Source organism: Mastigoproctus giganteus, chromosome 1, assembly GCF_048544385.1.
Source record: "Mastigoproctus giganteus isolate SK-2022 chromosome 1, ASM4854438v1, whole genome shotgun sequence".
NCBI lineage: Eukaryota > Metazoa > Arthropoda > Arachnida > Uropygi > Thelyphonidae > Mastigoproctus > Mastigoproctus giganteus.
Genome location: NC_143575.1, coordinates 75,865,508 through 75,878,713, shown reverse-complemented (window position 1 = coordinate 75,878,713; position 13,206 = coordinate 75,865,508). Strand labels below are relative to the sequence as shown.

At 33.1% G+C, this 13,206-nt stretch overlaps 1 protein-coding gene across 2 annotated transcripts in view; it reads left to right on the top strand.

Annotated features, from left to right (window-relative positions):
• LOC150090900 (uncharacterized) overlaps positions 1-13,206 on the top strand; it is a 220,303-nt gene that overhangs the window by 184,455 nt on the left and 22,642 nt on the right. For both annotated transcript variants that reach the window (XM_090380589.1, XM_090380588.1), the window contains exons 7-10: positions 1,192-1,356; positions 4,231-4,327; positions 9,078-9,202; positions 12,803-12,937. In XM_090380589.1, coding sequence (XP_090236715.1) covers positions 1,192-1,356; positions 4,231-4,327; positions 9,078-9,202; positions 12,803-12,937 — 522 coding nt within the window. The remainder of the gene's footprint in view (positions 1-1,191; positions 1,357-4,230; positions 4,328-9,077; positions 9,203-12,802; positions 12,938-13,206) is intronic.

Below are 13,206 nucleotides of genomic sequence, written 5' to 3'. Positions count from 1 at the left end.
TGCAGTGCTCAGAGAACTTCATATCTGACTGCATAATCACTCCCAGGTCTTTTTCATTTTCCACTATGCTGAGAGTACACAGCTGGTACATTATTCTGGAGTTACTGTTACCCATATGCAGAACTTTTCATTTGTCAAGGTTAAACTTCAATTGCCATATCTCATCTCAGCCCATCTGTCTTAATTTTTCTAGCTCATGTTGCAATAGCATAATGTCATTATTGTCATGAAACACTCTGCCAACCTTTGTATCATCTGAAAACTTAGACATACCTTCATCAATATGATTAATAAATATAGAAAACAACAATGGGCCCAGCTCTCAACACTGGTGGACCCCACTAATAACATTAGTCCATGAAGAGCAGTGTTCCATCTATTAATAACTACTCTCTGTCTTCTCTCACTCAGCCATCCCTTCATCCAGAGCAGTACCTTGCCCTTAATGCCACACTGCTCAGTTTGTACAGCGGTCCTTTATGTGCAATTGTATCAGAAGCTTCCCAAAATCCAAGTATATATCAAAATTATTTTTTGCATCCAGTTCCTTTGTTACTGCATCATAGTATCCAATAAAATTGGTCAAAAAAGATCACCCCTTAACAAATTCATGTTGTGACTGCAGTATAATTGCATTCCTATCTAGATGGTCCTGCATTACTTCTTTAACCAGTGACTCCATTATTTTCTTGAAACAGAATTTAGACTCACAGGTCTATAATTACTCATGTCACCTTTTATGAATTGGTGATTTATTTGCACATCTCCAGTGAACCTCTCCCCAATCCAAAGGTGCTCTCATAATTATGATTAAGGGTTTGCTTACCTCATTTGCTGCCTCCCTTAATATAATTGGATATATCCTATCCACCTCACACACCTTTTTTAGGTGAAGCTTCAATAATTTCCCTTCGATTTTTCTCTTAGTTATCATAAAATCATTTAGTTCCCTTTTAGATTTTGATGAACTTCTGACATTCTTCTCCCTAAAGAACCCCTCATGCATGAATGTTGACTAACTAATCAACAAGTGAATTTACTTCTGTATAATTTTTATAGCTTATTCCACTTGAAGAGTATGTTTTTATCAGTGTTTTGAAGTTGAACTTTACATTTTTAATATTATTTATATAATAAGCTTTTTTATTTATTTATTTTATTATTATTTTTATTTTTCTGTTAACATTTAAGAGGCCGTTGGCATGGTGAAGTACTGATTTATACATTCCGGCAGTATCAGGAAGAGGTGAAACAGTTCTTTGATGATGTTGCCCAGCTAAGCATGATAAGGCATGAAAACATTGTGCTGTTCATGGGAGCTTGTATAGATCCTCCTCAGTTAGCCATAATTACTAGGTAAGTAAGGGTATTTATATCAGTATTCAAATAAGTTTATGGGTTATTATAACTGCTCTGTGTGGATATTATAAGTCAACCTTGCTTTTATTATGATTTGGAAATGTTGCTGCTTTTACATGAATGTATACAGTTTGTAATTTCAGTTTATGATTATTTTATCCATATACTAAGGAAATGTGGCTTCAGAAAAAAAAAAAAAATCATGTGCAATGCTGTAGACAATAAACTGACATATACATAAAAGTTACTTTTTTGTTAAACAAACAGTTTTAATTATTCTTGCATTTCGTATTAGTATTATGATGCAAGAAAGCAAGCTTATACAGCATCAGCCAAAAAAAAAAAAAAAAAACCCCTTCCCATTTCACCTATCGAGCCACTCCAAATGTTTTTCTAGTTCAGCCTTAAATTTATTTAAGCTATCAACTTCCATAACAACAGATGGAAGTCTGTTCCAGCAATCAACTACCTCCTGGCTAAAGGCAAACTTCCACACATCTATTCTACAACTGTCTTTCCTCAATTTGAATCTATGCCCTCTCAGGTTCTTAATCTGAGCAAGCGGAAGTATCCCATCAGCATTGAGCCTACTCAAAACATTCAAGGCCTTATATACCTCGATCAGATCACCTTTTTTTTTTTTTTTTTTTTTTTTTAGCTGATGCTGCATAAGCTTGCTTTCTTGCATCATATGCCCCTACTAATGCTAATAATATAATAGTAATTTAGATTAGCACAATAGTGTGTTTCTCTGTTGCTTAAAAATGTTTATTTATTTATTTTTATTATTTTCGTTTTGCTGATTTGCATTACGATCCTTTTTCCTGTATATTTTTGTCCTATATTTTCTTGTAGCTTGGATACCACTTCTTATTTTTCTGGAACAATTTGTCTTATTTTTAATTCTAAGATGCAATTGGTAGAACTAATAATTGTATTCCATTTCCGAACTTACTTTTATTTTATTATGTTTGTAATGATAATTTACTCACGTTTAGCTATTTAGTTAACCATGTATAATAAGAAAAAAGTTCTTTATGTTTCATAGTATTTGTTATAGTGAGATTACATTCCTGTTTAATGGCTTGGGTATGAAAAAGATGTAAAACCTTTGAAAGGCTTTGGTCTCTCAAAAACAGATGTAATACAGCTATAAGCAAATACTGTATTAATTACAGCCAAATCTAGAACATTTGTGCTCATATTTGAACAGTACAGGTAGTTCTCAACTTTACGAGTTAATTCGTTCCTAGTGCGCACTCATAAAGTGAAAACTTGTAAAGCGGGAATTTATTTCCCATAGATATAAGGTTAAAAATAGGGGTTACGTTCTCAACAATGAAATTAGTTAGCTAATTAGTTTATGTTTAAACAATGATTTGATTTATCAAAAGAAATGAAAACGTAGCCTGTAAAATCAAGCAAATTATAATAATAGAGAAATTATTTACGACTTACAAATGTTAAAGAATATTTATTCTTCATCATCATCAACTAAATGCCCACTCGTTGATCACTTGTTGGTTTGTTGCACAAAGAGTCATCTTCTTCAGAAATGTTTCAAGAGGCGTTTGTTTCTAAGATAATCTTCTCTTTTAATTATAAATTTCACTATTGCATGCATAAGCACTTTTTAATGGAACACACAAATTGCAACTAACACGATTCACATGGAGTAACAAGTTTACGAAGCTTAAAAAAAAAGGTTTGAAGAGAAGATTCAGAAAATTTATTTATGTTTTTTATACAATTGAAGATTTCAGTAAAGGGGAAACACATTTCACCATAATAACGTAAAAACCACACAATTCCAGCTATCGGTATTTTCGCAAATGCAAGAAGATCGAGTTTACTACCCGCTTGCAGTAACAGAAAAGCCCAATAAACCGGAAAGTGCAAATTTGTTTTATTGTTTTATGGTTGTGACCTCCAGAAATATGCTTTAGAAAAATATCACAAAGGTGTTTAAAATTGATTCTTATAACGGAACATTTGATAACGATGAAAGTGTAGTGCATTTTTATGATTTGAATTGGTAACTAATACAATTTAAAAACCATGCTCATGACCTTTTATATGGCCTTAAGGTCACGCTCGTGACCTCAAAAATGACATTTTTAGAGAGATAAATAGCTTAGTTATACAGCGAAATTTTCAACTTCCGTGATCTTGAAACGAATTACCAAAAAAACAATGTGTTATTGGGTTCACATTACGATATTTTAACAATATGATGGTATTTCTGGAACTGATTAATATCATAAAGTGGATTACATTGTATTGTATAGCTACACATGTGGTTTGGAATGTGGTATTTATGAATGTTTAACATTCATTTTTGCAATTAATGTTGATATTTTTGATTTTGTTGATACTTGATACTTGGGGAAAAAACTCATAAAGCGAGAACTGCCTGTATTATTTTGATACCTTTTATCATCTCTCATTTTTTTAAGCTTATACCATCGCTGAGTTGTCTGTATTGTACTTGAGGAGGAGTCTAGCCTTCTACTGATGAGATGCTGGCAAACATCAAAACAGCTGTCTGGTGGGGAAAGAAGTGTTACTTATTAGTAGTGAAAACTAGGCAACTCATTGTGGTTGATCTTAAAATTTGAGAGATCAAAGACTTTACATCATTTTTCATACCTGAACTGTAGAATAGGAATGTAATCTCACTATCAAATACTGTATTAATTACAGGCAGTTCTAGAGAATTTGTGCTCTTATCATTGAAGTAGTTTTATATTTCATAATACCAGAACAATATTCTGAAATCTAAAATATATGAACAATAAATCCACAAAAATTTTAAATACAAATTACTGGGTTTTTATATTATCTGAAATGTATGCTTGTTATATTTTGTAGTATGAGGAAAGGACCATCTCTCTATGAACATATTCATCTCAAATGTCATCGTCTTCCTTTTCACACGAAAGTGAATATTGCAAGGCAAATAGCACAGGTGAGAATGTTCAATCTAAGTACCTGAAATCACTTTGTCAGTAAGTTATTCAATGCTAAATCAATACCGGAAAAGTAACAATTTAATCCCCCCCATCATTTTAATTAAATTTGTTGGATCGTTGAACCTACATAAGAAATCATGTATGCAAAATTCATTATTTCTCAGTTTGTGTGGCTCTGAAATAATTTTTAACAAAATAGAAGTTTCTGAAAACTTTTGCTAAAAGTTAATCTCAGGCAGAAGGAAAGTAGGATTTTTCTGTGAATTATCTGAGGTTATTCAACATGTTTAACATGCATGGTACAGACATGGTACATTTTGTAGTATGGCTTGTATGCTAATAAGCCAAATAAAACTAACATCAACCATCCTATTATAAAAAAACTGAAGCGTTGAAATCAAACATGCCTGAAAGCTATTTGCATGCCCTTTCCAGTTAGGTATTTAAAACATGAAATGGTGCACTAACATCTCAGTACATTTTAGTTATTTTTGACACAAACTCTAAACTACCCAACACAACTTTTTTCCTAATGTGAATAGTTTTATCAAACTGTTCACCTCAGGGGACAAGGTCTTCTGGAGATAGTAAAGTTACCATAACAGCCAGCTGATAGTAAAGATGAAAAGTAAATCATTCACAAAAACATTCATTAAATGGTATTCTATAGTACCAGTTGAAAAGAAGATTCTGGAATAAGGAATCTCAGGTTTAAAGAACTGTGGTTTCAATCCGCTTTTTCTTGGGAGAGAAACTCACTATAGGAGACAAAATGTTTTAGTTATCTAGATAACTGTTACTACACTAGCATATTAGGAAAGTTACTAGAAGCAAGAATATTCTTGACCCAATCATCATCCACAATCCAGATAATAGTATCATAAGGGTTTAAATTACAGGAACACTTAGTGGGGAGCAATCATAAAGTGCTAAGGCAGATGACGATAAATAGGATCTCAGTTGTGTTAAGTAAGGGCAGGTTGTTTTTTTTTAAGGGACTATGACAGTTTAAAGATGCTACATGGCCTCTAAAATGGAAAGGCAGTGATGGGAAGGAAAATACAGATGAATTGTGGAATAATTTTAAAGCTTAATATTTTAAGAATAATTTAGAGGAAGAATATTTAAGAATAATTTAGAGGAAGAATAATTAAGAATAATTTTAACAGAAGCCATAAATCCATATATATACTATTAAGAAAATATAGTAAAAGGAGGATACCAAGGTGGACGCATAAGGAAATAGCTAGTGTATTAGAGTAAAAGCATAGGATGGTTATAGAACAATGAAGAAATCTGAAGTATGTAATAGTTATATATTTGTCTGTGATGTTGTGTGGGTTTTTCAACCCACACAACATGCAAGTTGGCTTGTGAAAACACACACACTTCTCAGACAAAATATATTATGTGGATATGAGCAAAAAATTCTGGTGACATTTTAATATGAATTTTTTTTTGTAATTGTACCAGAAATGTTTAAAATGATAAACATTGACTATGAGAAATTTCTAGCTAAAACAGCAAAGAAAAGCTACAAGGATACATTTGTAACTACAAAGAATAAAAGAGCAAATCAGATAGTGCTCCTTACATAATAATTGCAAGAAAATCAATGATGAACTAGCTGATGAGTTTAATGGATCTTTTCAGTTTAAAGTCCCACGGAAATGAGAAGTATGGAAATTGTAGAGGATTGTTTACTATAGAAATTGTTGAGCTTGAAAGTGAGTAAAGGCCTTGGGATAGATTTCTTATAGCCAGTTACTTTAAAACAAGCGATGAGGGAACCATTAAGGTTAAATCATCAAACATTAAGATTGATTATAAAATTTGATTCCCTTGGATTGGAGAAGCAAGTCTGTTGGTTTTGTAAAAGTAAAATCTTGTTTAACTAACCCAATAAACTATTTTGATAGTATCACTCATAAATTGGATGCAGGAAATAGCTTTTACATTGTTTATTTGAATTTCAGTAAAGCACTTGACACAGTCCTGTATGAAAGATTGCTGTATAAGCCAGGACATGTTTGGATCACAGATGAGATCCTTAAATGGATTACTGGATGGCACAACATGAGGCAAAGGGTTGTAATTATTTTCAAAATGGGTTAGGGTCAGAAATGGGGCTGCTCAGGGATGGTTTCTCCAAATCAGATTTTTGAAAGTAATATTGAAGTAATTCAAGGTCTGATGTCAAAATTTGCAGATGATGTGATGTGAACATTGGATTAATGAGTGGTTTGAACGTCATCCCTTCAGGATGACACAAGCTTTGAGGATGGTCAGAAAAGTGGCAGCCATGTTTTAATGCTACAACATGTAATTAATAACCTTGCATATTTGGAGAGATCCAATTAAAGATGGTAGAGGAAGAAAAAGGATTTGGAGGTTATGATACAGACAGACATTAAGTTCTTTATGCATTGAAGACAGGTAGCAAAGAGGGCCAGTGTTCTGTTGATAATGTATTAAACAGTTGTGTGTAGAGATAGTGAAATTATAATTCTACTGTATGAAGCAATTAGGAGACTGCACTTGGAATATTGTGTCCAGATATAGAGGCCACACCTAAAAAAGGACAATGATTTCTTGAAAAGGTCTAGAGATGAGCAATATGGCAAGGTGAGATCAGAGAGACTTTGAATAATTCAGCTGAGCTTGGTAATAGGAACTTGAGGAGGGAATGGATTGAGGTTTATAAGGCTCTTAGAGGGGATAGTAGAATGAATGAATGAAAGTTTGTATTTGTTACTATAATCTTTCAGAGGGCCCAGTGAACCTCCTACATGTGTTCATAACATGCAGCAATCAAGTTTGGTATTGAAAATTGCCATCCCTCAGAAAACTGTAGACTACTCACTAGCAATACGATCACTCTACTAATACTACCTGAAGAGTGCTGAAAAAAACCCTCCAAGGTTGGATGCATGACACATATTGGGCGGTGTTGAAAAGAAACAATATGTACCTAGAGAATGATTGTATTGTTAGTGAGTTGCTGTTTCATGTTTAATCACATTGTTGTTGTTTTGGTTTTTTTTAAGAGCATTAGCAACTAAGGCCATATTGCTCTGGGAAATGCGGTGGTCATTCCCTGATCTTTCCGCATCCTCCGTATTTGGTGGTGACTGGTTCGAACCCCAGTCTAATCAAGAAGCGTGTGCTACGCACTACTGCTCCTTCCCACCTGGCTACGGAGGCACCAACACATTGTTATATGAGCAATTATGTTCGCTGTTAGCCCATTGAGAACTGAAAAGAGACTTATTTGTAACACCATGTACACTTTTATGAAAATATTAAAATTGGTTACAGAAACATTATAAAGAGTAGCTTTAAACTTTTATTTATTATGTTTGCTTTTATGTTCTAGATTTTCAAAACAACAAAGAAGAGATGATCTTAATTAAATTACTTTTTAGTTTTGCTTACTCTGGCTTTTAATTTTTATATTTGGATGTAGTGCAGACAAATAGCACTCAGTACATCTAACGCATACACTGCCTTACCTTTAATATCCAGGAATCCCTCCCTTGATAGTTACTGACGTCCTACTCAAGTACCACGTTAGACATAACTATAAATATGTCCTGAAGCCTTCAAGGATTGAGCCCTGCATTCAATCCTACAGAGAACTTTTGGGATGAATTGGATTGTTTGGTACATGTGAGAAGAGACTGCCCAAAAAAACAGAGGTGAACTGGTTGCCACTTTGAATACCAAATAGTGAAAATATTCGAGGACATTTACAAAAACTGATGGAGACCATAGGCACATGTTATTAGTTTTTCTCTAAATAAAGGTTATTTGTAGATATGCAGATAAGATTGGTGCCTACATATCCAAGGGCTTCAAACAAGGCAACTGGATCTACTTGTGTCTGGGTATGGCTTAGTCACTTGTATCTATTCACATTTTGCTACTCAGCAGTTGGCACAGTTGAAACCACTGCAGAAGAATAGAATAGAATAGAATCTTTAATTGCAGCAATGATAGACATACAATTAGTCCCATCACGGCATGGTGGTGCCAGGGGTTAACAAAACATATTTACAAAAGAGATACACATGAGAATTATATTTTAAAACAGTGATTTACTGTCAATTAGACAACCATGTGATCAATGTAAATAGGTATGTAGAAAAGTTATTTTTAATGAAAAATACACAAGGATCAGGTGGGATTTACCATGTGATATTGAAGGAAACAGCAGAACAGATTGCCAAACCTCTGTTATAATGTGTGCATCTTTGGATTCAGGTGCGGTCCTGAAGGATCACCTGAACAGGAATGCAATTATGCAGGAAACGTAGCATGAGTTTAACTTGTTTAACTGAGGTTGTCATGAAAGAATTAGATTCAGAGAATAAAATTAGTGATGCAGAAACTTAACTGTTATTTATATAATATTTCATGGGGAAGAATGTGTATCTTTCCAACAAGCCTAAATTCAACTGTGTGTTAAATAAAACAGGAATTGCAGCTATTTAAAATTTAAATTCCCATTATGAAAATGTTAATTATAAATGCTGTTAGTCACATAGTCAAATAAATTTTTTGTTAAATTCCAACTTAATTAATTTTTATGAACAAAGCAGATAAGTAATCTATAAAAAAAAAAGAAAAAAAATGTAGTTTTTTGTTTTTTATTTGGAATACCCAAAGAGATACAATATAAATGAAATATGAAATGGATAAAATATTTGTTTGATTATATGAAATTATTTTCTGTGTCATTTTTAGGGAATGGGTTATCTTCATGCTAAAGGAATTGTGCACAAGAAATTGAATTCCAAGAATATAATCTTGGAAAGTAGAGTTAAATTGTGTATAATGGACCAAGGAATGGCTGCAAAAGAACAAGACAGGTTAGTAAATGACTATATTTTAATGGTTCTGTCTATACGTATTACTTTTATCAATATGTTTATTCAGTTATTGAATTTCACTTTGCTATTATCCTTTTCCTAAGTAACTTTTCATACTAAATTGTAAAATACCATGTGAATTACTTTAGAGTACAGAAGTGATTCAAAAATTAACCACGTTTATAATTAAAATTTACAGTTGTTAAAAAGAATTTCTTTCTTTTCATTTCAGTAATTAAAAACCTGATGATAATGTTTTAAAACTAGTTTATAAAATTGTTTACTCGTGGAATGAGATGTCTTATTTATAAAGATGAAATATCCCTTTCCAGATTGCACCAATATTGAGAAGTGCTTGGTAATTAGTTTTTTAATGTTGAAAGAGTAACCCTTTTAAAAATCTTAAAAAAAAAAAAAAAACAAATACAGCAGTAAAATGAAAATTGCATCACTGTGAGAAAAGTTTATAATAACCAGATACAAATTTTTAAAAGTGGACAAGTGAGTTAGAAGATTTGCATATAGTTAGACCTAGTTGATTAATTATAAATATATAAAAATAATAAAACTTCAGATGATAATATTGCCAGCATGAAGAACCTTATTTTGAAAATTGAAAAATCTGTGTATGAAATAATTTCATGCACAGATTTGCCTTAAATTATTGCCTTAAATATCAGCACTGGAAGTGCACATTCACCATATGCAAGAATGTTTGTTCTCAGTTGGGTTACAAAGTTTTTCACTACTAGTAGAAAGAAACATATAATATGACATTGCTAATGCTGTTCTGTGTTATAAGAAATTGTTAGAATCCTTTCATTTTACCTTGAGTAAAATAAATAAAAAAAAATAAAAGTTCTCTTAGTCATTGATATAATTAAGCATAGCCAACACAGTCAAATATATATAATACTAATTATATTCTATTGTGCTGTTTGATACATGTACTTCTTTTTGAATAGTCCTATATAATATGCTGTGGTTCCCAAATTCTGTCTTTTTTTAATTTTTTTTTATTGTTTTTTGCTGATTTCACTCTCTTGTCTCAAAAAAGGTTCCTTATTACTGATACAGAGTGATGAATTTTTCATATTATTGCTGGGGGATGAAAGCTGGGTTCATTATTATGCTCTACAGGATGGAGCTGCACATTATTATTGCAGCCCAAGGAAACTCAAATTGAGTTCTTTTTGCAGGTAAAGTTTTATTGAAGTTTTTGGAAATTTCTGGTTATATAAATAATCATTTTTTTAAAACAAAATGAATAGTGATCTTTATTGTCCTCAGATATTTGCAATATCTGATAAAGGCACTTGAAGAGAAAATATTTGCAGGTTTACCTGTCTCCATCAGGCTCTGGTGCAGATATGTGGATGATATATTTGCCATAATTCCCCGGGGATCCAAGGTTCTGTTACTCAAATACCTCAATTCTTTGTCAATGTACATTTCTTTTACTATGGAAATGGAGGCAGACAAAGCTGTCCCATTTTTGGATATCTTATTTTGCCAAAAAGGGCTAGCTAGTTGGTTACCTCGGTATATAGGAAACGTAAGTTCCGCGATTGACTAACTGTAAATTGAACCATGCCCCAGGACACACATAATACGATGAGAGAGTGTTCTTCAACTGAGCTTGGTCACATACTGACATCACGACAGAGAGGCTGAGTTTTCTAGAATTCATTTTCTAGAATTCAGGTGGACTTGTCCAAATGCAACTACCCCACTCATGTTCTCGATAGAATACAAATTCAGTGTGATGAAGTTGGTTCCTATCTTAGACATGACGATTCACGTATCACCACTGCATATATCTCCTACTATCTGGGTATGGGTAACTCCACTCATCTTTTCAGGATTTTACGTGGTTATCATATTGGCTGTGTACAACTTCCTCGTAGAAGATTGCAATCTCTTACGCTTAGGAAAAAATTGATGCTTCCATTGTTGCTTAATTCAATGGTGGTTTACCTTATTGCCTGCCCAGATTGCAGGTTAGGTTACATTGGCAAAACTGAGCACAGGCTATGTGATCATGTTTCAGAGTATGGGGGCTATTCGCTCAGCTGATTTTAGGAGAGCATTATTGGGTTGAGCAGCACTGTAATCTTAACCCTTGGATGAATGTTGAAATATTGGATGTAGCTCATAATGTACGTCATAATGGCTGATGCTTTGTATGTTTGCTTTCTTGCATCATTTTCCATTACTTTTATTACCAGTAGTAATAGGACATGGGAAATTTAGATGATTAAACCTTAAAACATTCCCTTTATAACACTCAGTGTGGTTCCTGAGTTTGGCCACTTAAAGAAGTATTTGAAAAAGGTATTATTTCTTCAGAGAACCCTCAAGCAGTTTTGACATTTCTAAGGCTTTTAATTATATTAGATTATGAAAAATACAAGGTTTGCATTGTATTTTTGCAATTGGATAGCCAATTTTCTTTTTGGCCACCAACTGTGTTGTGGTAGATGGCTACCTTCTGACTTCTCAACTAATGCTAGAATTTCACATGGTTTTGTTCATTTGTCCATTGTTTTTTACTTTTTTAACGTCCATCTTACATTGAACTTTGTCAGACTCTCTACTTTCACTACCTTGGTAGATGATGTATTTTAATGATTGACAACACCACTCTTGGTGTTGTCAATCATTAAAATACATCATCTACCAAGATTTTATGTTTATTCCCCTTATCCTAATTTTATTTTTCCATATGAAAAGACCTCCCTCATTTATTAGTATTAACTGAGTTCTTCAGTCTGCAAAGGGAATTGTCTCTCTGATCAATTATGAATTGTAAAAGATTGAAATAAATAAAAACAGTGCAGCAATTTCACTGAGAGATAAATTGTTGTTGTTGTTATTTTGGTTTTTAGGAGCATTAGCAACTAAGGCCATATTGCTCCAGGGATATGTGGTGGTCATTCCCTGACCTTTCCGCATCCTCTGTATTTGGTGGTCACAGGCTCGAACCCCAGTCTAATCAAGAAGCATGTGCTAGACACTGCTGCTCCTGCCCACCTGGCTACAGAGGAACCAAGAGATAAATACAAATGGATACAATCATCCTGCCAAGCATCACATAAGGGTGTGATACAAAGAGTATCGCACTCCTATGTGATAACACCACAATTAATACTGCTTAAATTAACTTTGTTTGCATTATGACCTAGCACATTTCCTCAGTAAGTTATATTTGGCAAGCTATTTTGTTATGCATTAATTTATCTAATTTTCATAATAATAAATTTAATTAAATTCTCCCCCTTCTACAGATTTGAAAAATCATTTACTGATTTTATCAACAGAGTTTAGGATGTTAAGCAGTATCCAGAAGTTTAGGACTTTGTTGATAAAATCAGTAAACGATTTTTCAAATCTGAAAGGGGGGGAAGAATTTAATTAAATTTACAAGTTTGGGAACTTTTCAACTTAATTAGTTCCCAAACTGTATGCCGCAGCAAACTATTGTGCTGTGACCTTCAAGTATGCCAAAAAGTTGAGAAAAACCCCACTGAGGTCAGTGGCAACCACTCTTGAGTGACTAAAACAGATCAGTGTAACAGCATTAATTATTTTTCTCTGTAGGGAAGATTGTGGTTGCATTCCTCGAGGTCACTTGAGTTATATCAGTCCAGAACTGATCCAGACACTACAAGTGGAGCCACCCCGTGTATATCCACAGAGCCAGTATACACAAGAATCTGATGTTTATGCTTTTGGGTGAGTTGTAGAAGGAATCCTTATAATCAGTTCTAGTTTGTGTAATTGTAGGTTTTAAGCACATGAATTTTAGGTTTTTTTTTTTTTTTTTGATGAATCAAAGATACAGAATCTATTATGCCTCAGTTCCTATAGTAGTGTTTATTGATCTGCTACACAGCCATGCAAATTAAAAACTTGTAGAATCCGGTTTCTATTCTAATATATAGGTCCTAAGTTTGCTATGTTAATTTCAGAATTGACAGATTTTTTTATTTAATCTTTTGGTA